Source organism: Acinonyx jubatus, chromosome F2 (genome assembly GCF_027475565.1).
Source record: "Acinonyx jubatus isolate Ajub_Pintada_27869175 chromosome F2, VMU_Ajub_asm_v1.0, whole genome shotgun sequence".
NCBI classification, from domain to species: Eukaryota; Metazoa; Chordata; class Mammalia; order Carnivora; family Felidae; genus Acinonyx; species Acinonyx jubatus.
Window position 1 is genome coordinate 59,476,922 of NC_069394.1, and position 21,496 is coordinate 59,498,417.

At 35.7% G+C, this 21,496-nt stretch overlaps 1 protein-coding gene across 13 annotated transcripts in view; it reads left to right on the forward strand.

The window, feature by feature from the left end:
* The window catches only part of STAU2 (staufen double-stranded RNA binding protein 2), a 305,709-nt gene that overhangs the window by 214,574 nt on the left and 69,639 nt on the right, over positions 1 to 21,496 (forward strand). The window contains exon 12 of one of the 13 annotated variants that reach the window (XM_053208297.1): positions 2,086 to 3,899. The exons of the other annotated variants lie outside the window; for them this stretch is intronic. Within the exon in view, the coding sequence (XP_053064272.1) occupies positions 2,086 to 2,151 (66 nt within the window). The 3' untranslated portion in view covers positions 2,152 to 3,899. Of the gene's footprint in view, positions 1 to 2,085; positions 3,900 to 21,496 lie in introns of those variants that run through there. 13 annotated transcript variants of the gene reach the window in all.

Genomic DNA, 21,496 nt, shown 5'->3' on the forward strand with positions numbered 1-21,496 from the left:
TTTTTAAAGTGACGATCAATGGCATATAGTCCCCCAGGCCACAGATTTGAAAGCGTTATTACCCACTGGAGGTCACTTTTACAACCTAAAGAGTATTACCTTCCTTGTAAACTCAAATTATGGTGTTGTGTATGATTTATTATACTATTTAAAACCGAAAACAGAAACCTACTCTTAGTAATACACCTTCAATTAAGTCATGTCTCTCCCCATTTCCAAAATTCTTTTTTAGACAAACTAGTTATTTTTCAGAAATCCAATTTTCTTCTTTCATTGCTAATAGTTATTTGGCCTGCTCTCTTTGTTTCTAAGTTGGCAGCTAATGCCTTTTCAGATCACATAGTTTAAAAATACCCTTTAGTTAATTTGCTTCTCTTTGCATCCTCTGATGAAGGAATTTGAAGACAGTTTTAAGCCCCCAAATATTTAACATATGTGAAATTAGTAATGGTCAACGTAGTGATAAAAAACGTCTCTGTGACCCTTCGTAGGCAGTCCAGTGGTGTGCTACCGTCCTCTGGTACCTTTGGTGAGAAGTGTCACCATTATACCAAGACCCACACTTAAATTTCTCACTCCGGAGGACTAATATGCAGTAGGCTTCCTACCTGGCTCACTAAACCTCATATGCAGAAAAGTCATGGCCTCACATCAGTTCTTGTCATAGAAGGAAACATAATAAGCAATTTTTCAGCTCAGGAACAAACTCGCTTGGCTGCCAGAGCCTCGTTGCTGCTACATTTCTGCTTCCTAGGCTCCTGTTTGCTGGTCTCCTTACCTAGCACATCCGTACCGTCTGCTTGGCTGACCCTTGTACTCTGACTGCTGGTTACTTACCACCTGTCTGCTCTGTTGGTTTGTCTTGGCCTACCAGTACTTTGGTTCTCTTTGATCTTGTACTGCCTAACTGACCCCTTGACATTGGCTTCTGACTGTTTTCTGTCCTTGTCCGCACCTTGCATTACAGAGACTCATTGTTCTCATTGCTCTTCAAATCCAAAACTGCCTATGATTGACAGAAGTACATTTTATAGATATTCTATTCTGCAGTCATTATAAAATGCAGAGAATACCATTTTACTTGTTCATGGAACTGATATTCAGTCTGTGCCCTCTGATATGGTTGTACCAAGTGTTAAAATGTTTAAATGCTTTCATAATACTTGGCAAATAGCTGCTGCCACATATTTCACCCCCTACCATTGTGGCCTCATGTCCAGGACCTCTGGGACCTCTCCATCATCTAGCAACTGATGGATCATTTCTTGGGCCAACAGGAGTTTTCAGGACCGTTTTATTGTCTGAATTCATTGGTTTGTGTTCATACCACAAATTATTACAAATGTTAAATATCACTTCTGCTTTCAGAGGTATATGGAAGAGTTAAGTTCTTCAAGGGGAGGAGGGTAGAGACATCCTAAAGTGACCATTTTTCTGAAACGATTTTTGAAAATTTCCATTGGAAATCAAGAAGCATTTTATTCATTCAGCAGTCATACTAAGCCCTAGTTTCATGCCCATCACTGTACTGTATGCTAAGGAGTATTTCCAATTTTGTAAATTGTGAAAGCCCTCAAACTGAGTGTAATACAAAGTTGGAGATGGGATATATGGGAACTTTCTGTACTCTCTGTTCAATTTTACTGTGACTCGAAAATGCTTTAAAAAATAAAACCCATTTAAAAGGAAATAAATATTGGTGAAATGACAAAACACATACAGAAACAATTGACTGATGGCAAAGTGACATGTTTAGTGTCAGAAACGTGTACAAAATCTATATATGTATATGTGAATATTGAAAAGCTGTGGAATATAGGAATGATCAAGAACAGAAGAGTTCACCTGATTAAGCTTCTTTTAGGAGTTGGTGGACCAAAAATTGAAAGACAAATTACAAGGGCTTCCCACATAGGGGAAACAACATGAGAAAGATTAGAAACATGGAAATTGGCAAGGACTATGTGGGGAAAGAAAAACTTAACTTGGTGGGAGCTCCAAGAATACATAATGTTGCATAAGATCAAGGCAGTTGAGTACATTTTGACAGCTAGGTTAAGTAGTACACATTTTATGTTTTTGCAGCAAAGAACCATTCTTCAGTCAGGAGCAGGGAATATGATTATGCTGGTGTCTCTAAGATCAATCTAGTAGCCAGATGCAGGGTTGACTGTAGTGGGGAAGAAAGCTTCCACAATAGTGCTGGTTATCTTGATGGGTGTGTCTCTACAAATGGCAAGAAAAACAGCATCTCTCCCAGAGCGACATTGCATAAAAAGAATCAGCAGACCTTAGTGACCAGCTGAGTATGACAGAAAGAAGCAGAGCAATTAAAAATAGCTTTAAAGGCATACTACCAATATAATATGGCAGAGTGAGAGCTGGACAATTATTTTCAAAAAGCAAACTGGACGAAATTATCAAGAACAGCAATTTTAGGACTCTGGAAATTGACCAAAGACACTCAACAAATTGAAAAGCAGTTATTCACGGAAAAATGACTGGACTTCAGGTAAGAAAAGTAGGGTCCTATGGTGTTTCTGTCTGGAGCTGCTCCCATGCCCCACTTTGAGGCTCAGTCAGCATAGGAGTTCTGCAAGGGTGAGGAAAACCATGAAAACCAGCAGTTTCACTGGAGGAATGGCCTCACCTGATTTAAAGTAGAATGTGAGAAACCCTATGCCCATAGGCATTGTGAATAACAGTGGATATCTTGATGGCAAACAGATAGGAAAGGCTGGCTAATGACTCTGTGAACCTGACGTTACAGTCTTGGTTGGAGTCAACAATAGACAAACAGACTAGCCAGAAATTTATCAGGGAGATTCAGGGAATGATACAGTGATAGGGGCCTTGGTAAACCGCACATATTCCTGGCTGACCAACAGACTTCACACACCTGCAGGAGAGACCAAAGAGGGCCCAAGCTATCTATACATCATCCCTGCTGCACGTGAAATTCTGCACATATGCAGAGGAGATGCAAGAGGGTCTGGCAGAAAGTAAATGCCCAGGCAGACCTGAGAACTGCCAGAAATTTGAATGAGCTTCCCAACCCAAACACAGCTCTGTTGGCAGAGAGTAGAAGGTATATTGGCTTAAGGTGTTGGAGCACAATTAATGATCAGTAATTGACTAAGCTATGCAGACACAAGGGTCATTCCTAGAAAGTCAGATTTAAAAATAAAAACAAAAGGAAATTTTAAAAAACTGAGTAGAGAGAGACACAAGGAGCACATGCCCTGGGGAGATGGATTGCATACATTTAATCAAGCAAATTAATAGTGGAAAAACAACAGGAAGAGCAACAGCCCTGAGAGAGGAACATCAAAATCCAGAGTTACTACAATATATATATGCCATGTGTGTGTGTGTGTGTGTGTGTGTGCGCGCGCGCGCGCGCGCGCGCATGTGTGTGTGTATCCAGTTTTTAACAAAAAATTACAAGATATGAAAAGAAAGGAAAGGTTTACCAATGCTCAGTGGAAAGAAGCTGTGGGCCCAGAGCTTTGGACTTAGCGGAGAAAGACTTCAAAGCAGCTATATTAAATATGTTCAACTAATGAAAGGAAGCCATGTTTGAAGAATTAAAGAAAAACATGATAATAATTCAACAAATAGAGAATTACTGAAATGAAAAATTCACTAGAGTGATTCAACAACAGATTTGAGATGGCAGAAGAAAGAACCCATGAACTTCAAGATGTATCAAAAGAAATTATCCAGCCTGAAAAACAGGGAAAAAAGAGTTTAAAAATGGACAGAGCCTCAGAAACTGTGGGACAACATCAAGCAACATATAAAAAGCATTAAACACCATTATCAAGGTTGATTTAACATCTGAAAATCACATACTATATACATCATATTAATAAAGGGGAAAAAATACAATAATCTCAGTAAACACAGAAAAAGCACTTGACAAAATCCAACATGCATTCCTGATTAAAAGCTCTGAACAATTTAGGAATAGAGCATTTAGGAACTTTCTTAACTTAATAAAGAACATCTATGAAAACTCTACAACTAATGTCATCTTAATGATGAAAGACTGCAGGCTTTCCCCCCCATAAGTTTGGGGACAAAACAAGAATGCTTACACTAAACATTTTTTGCTCAACATTACACCAGAGTTTGTAGCCACTGCAAAAGGGGTGAGGGGGAGGAAATAGAAACAAAAGTCATGCAACTTGGAAAGGAAGAAACAAAACTTTATTTGTAGATGACATGATTATGTATTTAGAAAATCCTAAGAAATACACACACACACACATACACACACACCTACTGGGACTTAAAAATAAGTTCATAAAGTTATAGGATACAAATTAATATACAAAAATCAATTGTATACTAGATACAAATATACTAGAAACAAGCATCCAAAAATAAATTTAAGAAGACAATTTCATCAACAATACCATCAAAAATAATAAGATACTTAGGAATCAATTTAACCAAAGAAGTATTAAGACTTTACACTGAAAACTACAAAACATTGCTGAGAGAAGTTAAAAATCTAAATATATGAGAGAATTCAACATTCGTGGATTAAAAGACCCATTAATGTTAAGTTGCCACTTTTCCTCAAATTGATCTATATGGTCAGGGCAATCTCTATCAGAATCCCAGTAGGTTTTTGTTTTGTTTTTGTTTTTGTTCTTGTTTTTTTTTTTAGAAATTGACAAGCTGATCCCAACATTTATATGGAAGTGCAAAGAGCCCAGAACAGTTAAAACAATTTTGAAAAGGAAGAACAAAATTGAAAGACTTACACTACCCAAATTTTACTATAAAACTACATTATTCTAAGTTAACGGCATGAGGATACACATGTAGATCAACGGAACAGAATCAAATGGAACAGTCCAGAAATGAACCTTTATATTTAGTTCAATCTATTTTCCAAAGAAGTGCCAAGGAAATTAAGTGAGAAAGGATTGTTTTTTTAAGAGATGGTACTAGGAAAATTAAATATCCATATGCAAAAGATAAATTTAGACCCTTACCTCAACCATATACAAAAATTAACTTAAAATGATAATAGATGTAAGTGTAAATCTAAAAAAGTAAAACTTCTGGAAAAATCATAGGAGAAATTTTCATGACCTTGGGTTAGGCCAAGAATTTTTAGATTCAACACCAAAACATAATCCATAAAAGAAGAAATTGGGTAATTGGACTTTATCAAAACTTAAAACTTTGTGCTTTAAAAGATACCATTGAGAAAAACAAAAGACAAGGCACCAACTAGAAGAAACTATTTGCAAATCATATATCTTACAAATTACTCATGCCTATGAATATACAAAGAGCTCTTATGACACAATAATAAGGCAATGCAAAATGGATAAATGATAGGAATAGACAGTTCATCAAAGAAAATGTACAATTGGCTAATAAACACCTAAGAAGATGCTCAACATAATTAGCCATAGGGAAAGGCAAAGTAAAACCACAATTGGATACCACTTCCTACCCAGTAAGATGGTCATACAAGAAAAGGCAGACAATAACAAATGTTGACAAGAATGTGGAAAAACTGAAACCTTCATGGATTGCTGGTGGGAATGTAGAATTGTACAGCCACTTTGGAAAATTATTTGGCAGTTTCTTAAGTTAAACAAATTTTACGACATGATGTAGCAATTCCACTTTATATCTGCTAAGGAAAATTAACATGTTTACATGAAGACTTGTCTGTCAATATTCATGACAGCATTATTCATAATAGCCAAAACCTGGAAACAATCTGAATACCTCCTAACTAGTGAATGAATAAAGAGCGATATATCCATATAATGGAATACTAATCAATGAAAAAGAATGAACTGATATACTCTATAACAAAGAACCTCAGAAACATGCCATATGAAAGACACCAGTCACAACAGACCACATGTAGGATTCCATTTATGTGAAATTTCCGGAGAAGGTAAATAATCTAGAGAGAGAGAAAGCAGATCAATGGTTGCCTTGGGCTGGGAATGGGGGTGGGGAATGACTGCAAATGGGCACAGTGAAACTTTTGCAGTAAGAGAAATGCTCTAAGACTAGATTGTGATGATGTTTCTAGAACTTTGTAAATTTGTTAAAAGTTGAACAATAGATGAACTTTATGGTATATAAATTATACCTCAATAAAGATGTTTAAAAAAAAACTTTATAAGCTTCAAAGCCTCAGAGACCAAGAGGATTATAAGGCCATTTGTGATCATGGAAATGTTGGTAAGCAATCATTTATTTGGGCCCAGAACCTCAAGAAATTCTCCAGCAAACTCTGTGAGGATTATTCTCCACTCCCTCCCCCCCACCACCTCACTATTTCAGCAGAAATAGAGCGGAAAACCAGAAATCACCATGCATTTCCAGGCCCAGGAATTGCACGTCTCTGCTGGTCCTCCACTCTCTTCATCCCTGCATGTACCTCAAGCTTGGGGACTTGGGCTGTGATACTTTCTCCAACATTTCTTGCCTCTTATTTCCAATTTTCTTAGCTTCAGCTTTGTGACCTGCCTCAAATTTCCTGTATTCTTGACCTCAATTCCTGTTAATTATTATTGCCCCACCCTAACTCCTGATCATCATGTTCCCTCCTGCCCAGCCCAGTAAACTGATCCTGACTTCTGATTGTTTCCTTTACTTAACTTGTTTCATTAATTTTTACATACTTTAAAAAAATCGCTCTGCCATTGTTAACCCTAGCCTGCACTCTAGTCCTGATTAGGCCCGCCACATGGCTCAAAAGGAAAGCTGATTCTTGGATTCTTTTGGAGGATCATGACTTAGGTTTTTGACGTGTTAAATGTCCATTCCAGAGACGATACTCAGTAAACAACAAAAGATTTGAGGTCAGAGTCACAATGAGAAATTAGGGCTGAAGATACAGGTTAGGTCCCCATATAAGCACAAAATAGAGGAAGGAACCAAAACAGATACCTTGCGAAATTCTACAAAGTAAGGGGATGCAGAACCATTGGAAACCAGGAAAAGTTTCCTTCCCCAGAGTTACAAATCAAACATGTATACAAAAAGGTTTTATCTTCCCTTCAATCATCTAGGTTAATCGCTGTAGTGGAAACTAACTGCTTGAAAGAAAACCGATAGACTTGGAACAGGCCAGTTTTGTAGAAATTACTTAAGGTTATTTAAAAAAATTCACCTAAAATCCCTGATACGAAAGAAATGTTTGATCATTTTCTAATAAGAAGCTGACCTCTGCTCTTGGGTCTTCTACAAAACACAAACCTGACTATGAAACTGCCTCCCCCACTAGGTGGCAAAAGTAAGCTGCCAGTGAGAGAGAAAACAGCAGGACGTTTATACCCTCCTTTGTCACTTCTTCCTAAGTGATGGGACCTTAAAATTGTCATTTTGAAAAATTCACTGTATACATTTGAAGTATATAGTCTGTGTAATACTTAAACTTTCCTCTAAAATAGAGGAAGGGTGAAGATACACCTTGTATTGGTTTTTGGTAGCAAACATTTATGTTTGGGATACAACATAAATACTGAAGAGAAAATTACTGTGGTTATTCACAGTTTTATCCCAAAATTTCTTGGGAAATACTAACTACTGAAGAAACCTGAGCTAAATTTTACCAACCCTGTTTTAAGTAAGCTACCATATCTGGTGGTAGCTGAGAGGACGCTCTCCGAAGTCTTCTTTAAACTCATACTGGTCGGGAGAGAGCCAAAGCATAAGAGACTCTTAAAAACTGAAACTGAGGGCTGATGGGGGGTGGGAGGGAGGGGACGGTGGGTGATGGGTATTGAGAAGGGCACCTGTTGGGATGAGCACTGAGTGTTGTATGGAAACCAATTTGACAATAAATTTCATATATTTAAAAAATATATATATAAACTCATACCGGTCACTGCAGGTTGCTCGCTCTCTGGCTTGCATCAATATAAAAGGTTTCTGGAGGTCTCCCTAACTACTTGGGCCTTGGAATATATTTTAAAATAGCCTGAGACACAATAACATGTTCAAAGTGTGCTAAAGATTTTCTTTATTAGGGTCACCAAATAATAGTTCACTTTTTTTTTTTATATTAACATTAGTGGCGTTTTCTCTTCTCTTAGTAGTATTTTCCTCTCTTTTTATATGGGTCTTACTTTGCCCTTTTGTCTCCAGATAGCTTTGAAAAAGTAGCAGACTACCGCTTTAATTCTAGAAGAAACAGACTCACTCCCTACGGTTTGTAAGCCCAGGCTGGGACCACCAGACAGAAATGGAGTTTCCCTGCAGCTCCTGTCCTTCAGGAGCAGAATCTGTACAAAGTTCGAGGCACAGCGCTCAAATCTCAGCCAAGAGGCACATTTTTAGTTTCTTCCCCTCAAGTACATGCTCAGACATTCACATTTACATCACTTGTCAAAGTATTCTTTTTTAATATTCTAATAAAAGAGCAGTCAGTCGTTTTTTCATCCATTCAGCAAATATTTATTCAGTTTCTCTATGGGCGAAAAAAAAAAAGTGCTGCTTTTTAAACTAGAGGCAAGGTGCTTGAATGTTTTGTTGTTGTTTTAGATGAGTAACTTTCAAATTGTGATTCACCGTTTAGGTCAGTTCCGTGAAAGGAAACCCTGTTTTATTAATTCTTCCATTACAGTCTTTTCAATTTATGTAGATGATAGAACTCTGAACAGAGAATCATGTATCATCTCAGGAAATGAGCCTCGCTATTACTTTAAGCCTCATTGATTTGGAGGTTTTAAAATTTGACCACTTAAATAGGGTAGTAAAGAATATATTAAGCAAAACTTCATTATAAAGCACTTCAGTGTACCACGTATTCATTTTTGTTTTATGCCAAATGATGTCTTCTATGTACACTTTCATATGCAGTATATCTTTTTCACAGTTACAAGGAAACCTATCGTTCAGGGCCTTAGTTCCTGGCGTCGGTATTGTTATGGGCTTCTACTGTCTCATTTTATGAATGAGGCTGATCTCTAGTCTCACCTCCAATTGAATTTATAATGGAGATATTAATCATTTCTATTGTTTGCTTTGAGAGGAGATTACAGGCAGTAACAGTTTTTGCCACTGGCTTCTGCAGTGAATGCTCGAGTACGAATAAATCCAGAATAAAAGATTATGATTACATAAAAGTTAATTCATTCAATAAACCTTTATTGGATGCTGCATACAAGGCAGTGTGACAATGTATGGGTAAATGGATCTAAAGATGTGTATAAAAAATGGATGCCGCCCCTAAGGAGTGATCATCGTGGTTAGAAGAAAATCTGTAATGCAAATGAAAGATCACTGGCTGATGAGAAATATAAGCAAGATGTTTAAGGAATTTTGAGGACAGGGCGGGGATGTTTTTGGCTAAGAAAACCTTATGCAGAAGGTGGCCTTCTCTATAGAAGGTAAAGGACGAAGCAGATTTCCCTCTAGGCAATAGAGAAAAAGGCATTTAATAAAAAGTATTTGGTCTGGCAGTGGGGCTAGCAAGAGCTCAGGCACTGATGAGGGAGGAGGGAGCCTTATTCAGTGGACAGAACTCTGGGTGAAGTGTGCACTAGTCTTAGATATCAGTGGGAACAAGGGCTAGAATGAGACACAGAGATCAGACTGTGAAGTGTCTTAGAAGACAGGACAAAGACTTTGGATTCCATCCAGTGGTGGGTCATGAGGAGCCATGAAAATTTGCACATATGCAAAGCGGTTATATGATTAATGTACTGACATAGGGCATACACAACAATTACGTTAGATGAGAAACAATTTAACAAATTAATTTGAGAAATAATGGTTTTTGTTTTAAGTTCTAAAATTCTATGGCGTAAACAACACACTGCTCTGTTGATAATGTAATTTATTAATTACCTGGCTCAGATCATTTAGTTTATTACTTTGGGGACATAGATCTTAAAACATGCAATGAAGGAAGATCCTACTGTAACATTATGAGTTCTGTCCCTGAATGATTAGCCATAAAAAAAAAATTCCAATTTTAAGGATGTTTTTCACAAATTAGGTAATTAGGTCTTTTAAATACCATTGGAGGGAACCCTAAGAATCATCTCCTGTGTGCTACTTCTGGACACCCCATCCCACAGTGGCTACAGAAATGGAAACCCCTTCTTTCTTGTTCCTTTGTGGAATAATTGGTACTTTCCCAGGATTAACTGCTCCTGGAGAAGAAACAACAGATAATTGAAAACGTTTTGTTTACATTTATGTTTTGGTTGACATCTGTGGGCCAAAAGACAAATTGCAAATGGCCTTGGTCAGAGAAAAAGAATGTTACTAAACATGCTGTTGGAAATGCTTGTTCAGTTTCATATATATATATATATATATATATATATATATATATATATATATATTTATATATATATTTATATATATATATTTATATATATATTTATATATATATATATATATATAAACATATTTATATATATTTCCCCCATTAAGGTTGGAATTGTGGATTCCATGATAGGTAAAAGAGGCAGATAAAAAGCAGAAAGAAGTCTAAAGTTCTTTCCCTAGAAAAATATGTTAAACATTATAATAGAATTTGTTCAGGAAACTGACCTAAGCCTTTACCTTTAGAAGTTTAGAGTCTGGGAAATGTTTTACTTATACTTGCTGAGGAAGATTTATAGAGAAATGAAACATACTAGTATACTTCTCTCCTAGATAAGGCATCTGGAGAGTGTGTAAATGGAGTGTGTAACATAATAGCAACAAATGTAATTGATATTTAAAAGTTTTAAGGCATTGAATATAAATACATTGAATATAAATACACAATTCTAAAATAGGTCATACTTTGCCATTAATATCTATTTTCTGTGTATAGGTTATATTTCTACTTAAAAGCCTAATGTTATTCAAGATAAATTTTTTAAGACCTGAAGTGCTTAGTTCTCTTTTTATTAAATAACACTTTAATGAGTGTTCAACACTTTTATTTAGTAAATATCCAACTGGGAAGGTTTCCACAGTTGTTTTTTTTTTTTTTTTTTTTAGTAGGAAAGTTTGCACAAAAGGAGTGTTTTCTTATTACCAAATTAGTTACTTTGAAGTATCTGGCAGATTACATCAGTCTCTTGTTCGAATTGGTACTACAAGAAGACATCTATTGTACATCATTAGTGATGCATTAAATTGGTTATTTATGTTTTAAAATCTAAGCATAGTAGAATCTTTTGTGTTTGTCTTCGGAGATTGCTGTTATAATAAAACATTTTGAAATGAGTAAAGTTGTCCTTTTGGCTTAGTTAACGCATCACCGGAGAACCTAAAGATTTTAGTTTCCAACCACCCATCTCCTTGTTTAGTAGAATCTGAGAAAATTGTGTGCATTTCCTTATATTTTAAGGAAAAAAAAGTTACAGATTATTTGTACAATCACTTTATATTCACAGCTAACAAAGTAATAGACTTATTGATCACATCAAGCTTAAGTCTTTTAACATTTGAGCATAATAAGATTATGTGCTATTTTATCATGTTCTTATAGTAGTGGTTTCTTCTTTGACCACTGAGATCGTAGCTATTTTTATAACTAAACCACATATTGGAAATCTTGTTTTCAAGCTTCTTTTAAAAAAATTTGTACAAGTGATGAAAGCCAGAGGACCAGTATTTTTTACTGATCACTGGCAGAAATGAGTATATTTGGCTAAAGGTTTCCCACGATATACTCTGTAACCCAATGCTAGAAATGGTTAAGACATTTTGTTTGTTTCCTCAGTGACTAAATATATACTAGGCTATATTAGCAGGACAGGTAGACTGGCAGAGAATGGGTCTCATGCTTTTTGCAATCCCTTATAGTACTAGATACATTGAATATATTATTCAATAATGACTCTTAATCATAACCTCACCTCTAAATTCCCTGAGAAATAAAGGATAAATAAAATAAGGCATGGAGCCCCAGCTTCAGAGCAATCCATGAGACCACCAGTCCCTTATCTATACACTGCTTGTCTTGACTAAGAGGTATTTCGCTTCTGATTAGAGTTACCCCTACTCCTGTGGTCTAGACCCCATCTTCTGAGATACTCCTTCTGACACTTGGTTTCCCAACAGTTGCCATCTGCCTTTATCTTCTCCAATGACTTCTCTCTCTGACCTTACAAATATCCCTCTCATTCTAAAGTCTTCCTCCTCCATTATACCTTCCTTTTTGAACTATTATTTTCTTCCTTTCCTCAATTGCCATACATGTTCCACTTATTCACCTCTTATTTATAGTAGATAATGCAAAGGAATACAGAATGATTTTCATCCCAATCACCATTACAGTTGCCCTAGCCATGGTCACCATTGTCCTACTAATTGCCAAATACCAGGCCTAAACTCTTCCCTCATCCTAGTTGACCTTTCTGCAATATTGCTTCCCTTCTTTGTGAAACCCTCTGTGCCCTGGTTTAATCTTTTCCTTTGACTTCTTGTCTTCTGCTAGCCCCTTAAATTCTATGGTACCTAAGTTTTATCCTTGGTACCTTGGTTCCTTTTGTGTCCTATCCACTTCCATGACTTGCATTATTGTTCATATTTTGATACCTTCCCAATCTCTGTATTTAGCTATGATTTCCTGTATCATAACAGTTCTCCAGAGAAACAAAACCAATAGGATATGTATGTATGTATGTATGTATGTATGTATAGAGAGATTTTACATAATTGCTCACACAGTTGTAAGAGCTGAGATATCCAAAATCTGTAGCGCAGGTCAGCAGGCTGGAAACATAAGCAGAGTTGATGTTGCAACATTTACTGAAATCTATAGGGCAACTGGTAGTATGGAAATTCAAGCAGGATTTTTATGTCATGGTCTTGAAGCAGAATTCCTTCTCTGCGAAACTTGATTTTGCTCTTAAGGTCTTCAACTGATTGGATGAGGCCCACCCACATTATAGAGGATATGCTCCTTCACTTAAAGTTAGTCAATTATAAATGTTAATTACATCTACAAAATACCTTCACAGCAACATCTGAGCTTGTATTTGACCAAGCATATTGGACACCACAGTCTAGCCAAGTTGACACATAAAGTTAAACGTCACAACCACTAACCAGCTCGAAGCTTATGTTTCCTGGGGTAGTTGGAGGACATACAGGTTAGGATTTGACACCTGGTTATTGTACTCAACAGCCTGGGTTACCTTGGGCAAGTTTCTTAATCTCCTCAAATAACATTGCCTGTCTTTACATAATTATTGGTCTGTTTTCATGATACATTTATTCTTTTTATATCAGCCCCATGCCTATCATAGTGCTGGTTACATAAATACTTGATGAATGAATGCAGTGCATAGTGAATGAAATCAGGAAAATGATTTGAAAGTTTTAAAAAAGATTTTATTTTTTAGTAATCTCTATACCCAATGTGGGGCTCACATCCATAACACTAAGACCAGGAGCTGCAGAGCCAGCCGACAGAGCCAGCCAGGCACCGTAGGATTTGAATTTTGATGTCACCAAAATTGAGAACTAAGATCGAAACTTCAGAATCATGTTACAAGTTCTTACTGGGATGCCAGAATCACATGAAAAGTTCTTAGTGGAGTGGCTTAGTTGGTTAAGTGGCAGACTCTTGATTTTGGCTCAGGACAAGATCTCATGGTTCATGAGTTCAAACCCCCCAGGTCAGGCTCTGTGCTGACAGCTCGGAGCCTGGAGCCTGCTTCAGATTCTGTGTCTCCCACTCTCTCTCTGCCCCTCCCCTACTCGTGCTCTGTCTCTCTGTCTCTCAAAAATAAATAAATGTTAAAAAAAAAACTTTAAAAAAAGGACATATACATACATAGTATATGTATTGTGTGTATGTATTTATTTATTTATGTATAGAATGAATGCAGGCCACAGTCTTTATACACATCCACCCTGTATGGTGTATATCTTCTATGGCCATTCATGCAACAACCATTGAACAAAGTGCCCGGCAGCACACTAGGCATGGGCCACCTAACATTAGGAGTTTCCCTGACTTTGCCTTTATTACTCTCTTCATTGGCTTCTGTAATAAATATTTACCTTTTTTCTTCGGAAATGAGACAATATCATGTGTCATGCTGGCTCTGCTGAATGCCTCTTAAATAATATGAATCATGTAGAAAGTTGACTTCAAATGTCATGATTTTATCTTAAAGGCAAATTTACAAACACAACATATCTTATGCTATTTATTAAAAGATCAAATATGTTATGTTGCCCCCTATAAAGATGAATTTATGTCAGCTTTCACTATATATAGTGCTGAAATACATTTTAGAGATTTTCAGAAACACCTTTTGTATTTTGATAAAGCATGTGGGATGTTTTTTTAACTTCCCTTTAAGATTTCTGTTATACAGTGGTTTATAATGATACAAAAACACTTGAGTGTGCTATTACTCTTATAAATTTGAGAGGAAAGAGAAGGTTGTCAGAGAGTACCTTTATATAATTTTTGTCAAGTTTGGTATAACAAACTTATGAATTAATTGAAATGATGTACAATTGTACCTGGAGATAAAAAAACATGCAGGGGTCTGTTGCAAGTATAACTGATAATTGAGAAGTTGTCCTGTGATGCAAATAGGTCCTCCTCCAGTCTTTAAATTACTAAGGTATACAACATAGCTAAAGGTTTATCTATTAGAATCTGACTATCACCATCTAGTAATAAGCTGCCAAGAATTGATAATGATATCTATTATTGAACATAAATTTGCTTGGGGTATGGTTCACTAATATAAAAACTATTTCATAGCCTAAATCATTTAGACTGAATGAAACAAAGAAGAAATCAAATAGGTTTTGTGACTGTAGGAGTGATTTTGAATGTTTATTCATTTGAAAACAGTCTTATGATTCTTAGGATTACATAAAGACCTAAGTTTCAGATGAAGTCCAAATCTACATCATATAATATGAAATGGGGACTTGGCAATTCTTTAATAGACATAAACCAGTTTAATAGATTAATGAATCCACTCTCCAGGGTTGAATTTAGAAGATAATCACCAGTTCTTTACTTCTTAATGATTGTTCAATGTTAGGAAAATCATCTATAGTTTAAAAATGCCAGATAAAATAGGAAATTAAAGAATCTTTCCTGATAAAAGTAGACCTCCCAGGGCGCCTGGGTGGCTTAGTGGGTTAAGTCCCCAGCTTCGGCTCAGGTCATGATCTCTCAGCTTGTGAGTTCGAGCCCCACATTGGGCTCTGTGTTGACAGCTCAGAGCCTGGAGCCTGCTTCGGATTCTTTGTCTCCATCTCTCCTTGCCCTTTCTCCACTCACACTCTGTCTCTCTCTCTCTCTCTCTGAAAAATAAACAAACATTAAAGAAAAAAGAAAGTAGACATCTTGTGGAAGCATTTAATCTATAATTTTCATATGCTTGGCTGAATTTTACATGAACTCTATTAACATATTAATTTTGACAATAGAGTAATAATAGGGTTTTGAAAACTGAAAGAACTGTTAGCAACTGACTAGATCCTTGCTGTCCAATATGTTAACCAATTAGCCACATGTAGGTCTTGAGCATTTGAAATTGTGTATGTGCTGTAGGTACAAAATACACATGGATTTCAAAGACTTAACACCAAAACAAAAACAAAAACAAAAAAGTGTAAGATCTAATTAATGATATTTTAATTGATTAAATATTGAAATGATATTTGGCATATACTAGTTAAATAAAAACATAAAAATTTCATCTGTTTCTTTTTACTTATTTTTAAAAAATGTTTTATTATTTATTTTTGAGAGAGAGAGATAGAACGTGAGCAGGAAGGGCAGAGAGAGAGGGGGACACAGAATCTGAAGCAGGCTCCAGGCTCTGAGCTGTCAGCACAGAGCCCAAAGCAGGGCCTGAACTCATGAACCACAAGATCATGACTGGAGCCAAAGTCAGACGTTCAACTGACTGAGCCACCCAGGCACCCCTCTTTTTACTTTTTAAATATGGCTATAAAAATTACATACGTAGCCCACATTATGTTTCTATTGGACTGTGCTGATTTAGATAAACTCTTATTTTAAAGATGAGGAAATTGAAACCCAGAAAAGTGAAAGGACTTCCCCAAACTTGCACAGCTTACAAATGGCAGAGCTGAAACACAAACCCTGGCTTTCTGATACCTGACACATTTCTTTCCATTCTAGCACACTTCCTTCCAAAGTGACAGTTAAAACAGACACAACACATTCTGGAGCACATACATCTGAGTATTGGTTCCTCCAAAGTGACCGTCTTACCTCCCATCTTGGGAGGCAATGTATTTTTGCTTTTTTTAAGTTTCCACTTTCAGAAATGTCTTCAGAATTTTCCAAACATTCTTTTGATAACAACTTAGTAACTTTATGAAGTGGCTTTGATTTTTACAAATAACTACAAGGCATTTGGAGATGCCAACTAAGTAATATTGTGTCTGAAATTGTGATCACGAAAGACGGCAACTTCGTGTGTGTTAAGAGAGAGAGAGAGCGAGAGGACATACACATCATTTGAGGTACACTATCTTGTGAAAGACTGTTCCAAAATAGAATTCCACAATTATATTGTCACTTTCCCAGATGAATATGAATAAAACAGTACTCATTTGTATACATAATTTCTGAGATATTTTAATCATTGTTCTTTTATAGTCACATTTTTCATTAGATAAACCCAAGAATTAATATTAACTATACACGTATATATTGAACTTTGGGAATTATTCCTCCTAGTAGTTTATGATTTACTTTAAGAGACCCTGTCGTTAAACGTGGGTAAAATAAGTAATGAAAAGAATATGAATTTTTATTGACATTTTATATGACAACTGAAAGACTATAATATTACATTAAATAGAAAAGACATTAAATAAGGGATGAAATCACTTGGTAAAGTAACTGATATGTGTTTTTTGAAATAACTTGTCGGGGGGAAATAAAAAATAAAATAGCTCATTTGAAGAAAAATGTAAATGCTTAAGATAAACTTCTTTTAACATTTTGACCATCTTTTATACTTATTAACCATTAAAAAATTCTCAATTCCAATTAAATGACAGAATACTTTTACTTTATTGATCTATGATGCTAAGTATTTCTGTAACCGAGAGGGAAAGGCACATTGTTCCATGCAGCAAAAGGAAGAAATCCTTCTGAGGTCTGTTACGTGTTTTTAAATTAAGTAGCGTAGTTAATATAATATCTATAAATTATTAATGCCATAAGCATATTCTGCTACATGTCATCAAATTTTATATATAGTAATCTATTTGGTGCTTAAAATATCTAAAGAGACCAGTACACTTCTAATAGATCAGTTTCCTTGCATGGTATTTTGGGTTATACCCAACCATCCCAGAATATGATACAAAGTAGATTTATTGTTTCAATTGCCAATAAAAAATCATACCTAATAAATAAAGGTATAAACTCTTCTTTTTATCAATAAAATATGTTAATTTAGGGGCACAGTTTTAATCTTAATATATGATAAAGGTACTCTGAGATTATAATACAATGTTCTTATTATGCATGACCCTGGAGGGGGTTCTACAATATCTTGTGATTTGTTCATTTCCATTATTTGGTACAACACAATTGGAAATATCTTGTTTTTCCTTCTGTTTGCATATGAATCAGCAATCTACAAAATTCAAAATGTTATTTGTTGACAAAGCTTTCCATTAAAATTCAAGATAACATTATTTCTTAATAATCTTTATATTTCTAATTAAAGTAGAAGTGGCTTACAGTTTATTGTTATTATAGATCATTTTTAAAAGATTCTTTGCTCTGAGCCAAGTCGCAGGTTTTTAATAGAAGGTGGTACAACTATTGCTACATTTTCATGTTGTTCAAAAACATGACGGAGTTTGATATTCAAATCAACTGACCAAACCGAACTAGTTTTATTTTCTGTCTTCTCTTGATATTTGCTATAGATGGACTTGAACATCATTCAGTCATTCCATCATTTAGGAGAAGTTAGATTTCATTGTATACAAAGATGAGAGAAGTATCTATGAATAGAGGTAAATTCAGGTAAACGTTCAGGATGACATTATATTGAAAAATTATATATGCGTTTGTGACTACGTATAGTAGTTTTGTTATTTAGTTGTTTCATCATTTACTTGTTTCATCATTTATCTCTCTATTTCAGCATCTCTGTTAATCTGTCTTTTTTTTGGGGGGGGTGCATTTCAAAGAAAGAAGTGGACATCTATCTCTACCCCAGTAATTTGACATTCATGTCATTAACCTCATTTTTGTTTATAGTTCCTCTGTCCCCTTTTGAGGTAAAATTTACATACAGTATAATGCACAGATCTTAAGTGTACAGTTGACAAGTTCTGACGATATGCATGTACAACTCAAACCCCTGTCAAGATAGAAAACTTTCCCATCACCACAACAATGTCCCTCATGTCCCTTTTCAGTAAATCCCAGCATTCACCACCCTCAAAGGCAACAATTTTGTTAATATTTTTCCATGATATTTTATTTCTGCCTGTTCTAGAACTTTAAATGAGCTCATAGTGCACACTATTGTGTAATGCTTCTTTTACTCAGCAAAATGTTTTTGAGATTCATCCATGTTGTCGCATATATCTGTAGTGTGTTTCTTTTAATCGCTGAATAGTGTCTCCTGTGAATATGCCATAGTTTGTTTATTCATTCTCCTTTTGATAGACATCTGAATTGTTTTCAGTTTTTAACTATAATGAATACAGCTGCTGTGAACATTCTTGTACAATCTTCTGTGGATGTTTTCATTTCTTTTGGATCAATCTCTAAGAGTGGAATTGCTGGGTCATAGGGCAGGTGTATGTTTTATGTAACACACCATTTGACAGTCCCACCAATGATATATGAGATTTCCGGTTGTTGCACATCCTTGCCAACATTTGGTGCTATCATTTTAATTTCAGTCCTGGTGGGTAAGGATACTCACTATGGTTTTAATTTGTTGTTCCTTGATGACAAATGATGTTGTGTACTTTGTTATGTGTTTATTGGTCATTCATATATCTTACTTTGTGAGGAGTCTGTTCAAACTTTTGCCCATTTTTGAATAGGTTGTTTGTCTTTTCATTATTAAGTTATAGGAGTTCTTTATACATCCTAGATACCAATCCTTTGTTATCTATACTTTGAAAATAGTTTTCTTAGCCTGTGGCTTCCTTAGTCATCTTATCAGTGGGTTTTCATGAGACGTTTTCAATTTTGAAGAAGTCAAATTTATGGTTTTTTTATTTTATAAAGTAACTTGTAACTTATCTTTTAAGAAACCTTTGCCTATTTCTTGGGGTGCCGGGGTGGCTCAGTCGGCTGGGTGCCCAACTTCGGCTAGGGTCATGATCTCAAAGTTTGTGAGTTCGAGTCCCACATCAGTCTCTGTGCTGACATCTTGGAGCCTGGAGCCTGCTTCAGATTCTGTGTCTCCCTCTCTCTTTGCCTCTCCCCCACTCACGCTCCATCTCTCAAAAATGAATAAACATTTTTTAAAAATTAAAAAAAAAAAAGAAACCTTTGCCTATTCCCAACTTGTGAAGATATTCTCCTTTGTTTTCATCAAAAAATTTTGTAGTTTTAGCTTTTATATTTAGGTTTAAGATAGACCTAAAGTTAATTTTTTGTGTGTGGTGAGAACAAGGAGTTGTGGTGTTTAGTTTATTTTCACACATGGCGTTCAGTTAGGACTCCTAACACAGTTAGATGATTTTTGTGTTTGTCGAAAATCAAATGACCAAATAAGTGTGGGTCTATTTCTCAGCTCTCTATTCTGTTCTATTAATCTATTTGTCAATCCTCATGCTAATATTACTGTAGCTTTATATTAAGTAATGACCATTTTTAACAGCTGCTTGTATGCCAGTGTGTGTGTGTGTGTGTGTGTATGTGTGTGTGTGTATACACACATAGCTTTATTTTCTTGCAAACTTAATTCATGTTTAATTAAATTTAATTTCCAACTTTGTACTACCATAAAAACTACTGCCATGAAAATCCTTGCACACATATCTTTCTTTACTTATTGAATTATCTCTTGGGGGTTAATTTCTATATGTGGGAATTCTGGGTCAAAGGCTGAAGGCATTTTTCATTTTGATGTAAAAACCCAGTCTGGTTTTTGCACTCCCGTCAGCCTTTGCATTAACATACCTATTTTCTCTTACCATATGAGGAGTTAAACTTCTAAAAGGTAAATTTCAATAACAGGAAGTAGTGAGCTTGGGCACTAAGAGTTTTGTGTTGTAGATGGTTGTGTGTGTATTTTATGGGATTGGCATTTACTTAAGTTTCTTACCAGTTTTTTCTCTGGATTATGTAGAATGTATTTTCAACAGGGTAGTTTTCTGGGAAACATCTTGCCAATATGAGGTGATTTACTAAGCCTCAGATTCCATTTTCGCATTGGCTGGTAATGACTGTGTGTTGAAGGGAACAGTAGGTGAGGTTGACTAAGCTAATGAGATCGTCTATGATTGTGGAGTCACCTCTGAGAACTCTCACTGAACTCTGTACTTAGGCTCTCAAAAACAACTAAAAAATCCTTGAACAATAGAAAGTAGTCTGGGCTCATTTAATGGATACCTGGTAATTTTCTGACATAATAGTAGCTTGTATTGCACAGTTTACAATGCCAATCTGAATCAGTAACAATGAAATGCTGTATTATTTTTGTCCTCTATATTTGTAGTAAACTCTTACATGTTGAGAGTTGAAAACAAAGCTTGGTACTGGACCTCTTTTCACCCCCTGCTCCACCCCCACTTCCTGGTGATGTGGGGAAGGAATTTTCCGTTAACTCTCTCCATGGCAAGTTTAAAGAAAAAAAATTAAAACATGCCAAATCAGAAAAACACTGAACCATGCAATCTGGCCCGGTTTCATGGTTTCTTTCCTTTAGTACTTTTACATTGCTAAATGAAGCCTAATTCTGATTTATTTCTTACAGACAAGTGTAATGCATATTAAACTGGGGAGTCAGAAGATGGACGTTCTTGTCCTAACACATTAATCAATACATATATGATCTTTGGCAAATTACTTGCATCTCTACTAGATCTTTGTAGGCCTCCGTTTCCTCAACTGTGAAATGAGAGTTTGATTTGGGGTATCTCCAAAATTTCTTCCTGTTCTATAATTCTTTGATTGCATCTGTTCCAGATTTCTAACTTAGGATAAAAATGTGCTTGAAAATCAGTAGATTTTAAATACAGCTTAGCTCAGTTTTTATTAGTTAGAAAAGAAGGAAAGTATAACTTCCAAAAAATATATTTAAACCCCTTCAACCACAATTTCCCCACCCGAGTGTGCTGTGCCTCCCATACAATGCCAGAGGAGAAGTCTAGGATGATTTTTTTCCGTGCGAGTACACACAGAAATGTTAGGGGAAACAGACTGTGTGCCTTTTCTGAGTCACCTGTTGAGAAAATAGGCAACTATTGACAAGCCTGATTCATGGCTGAGTGACTGCTCCGCTAGCCTTCACATGATCCCCACTGAGCACAATCTTTGACCGCCTGC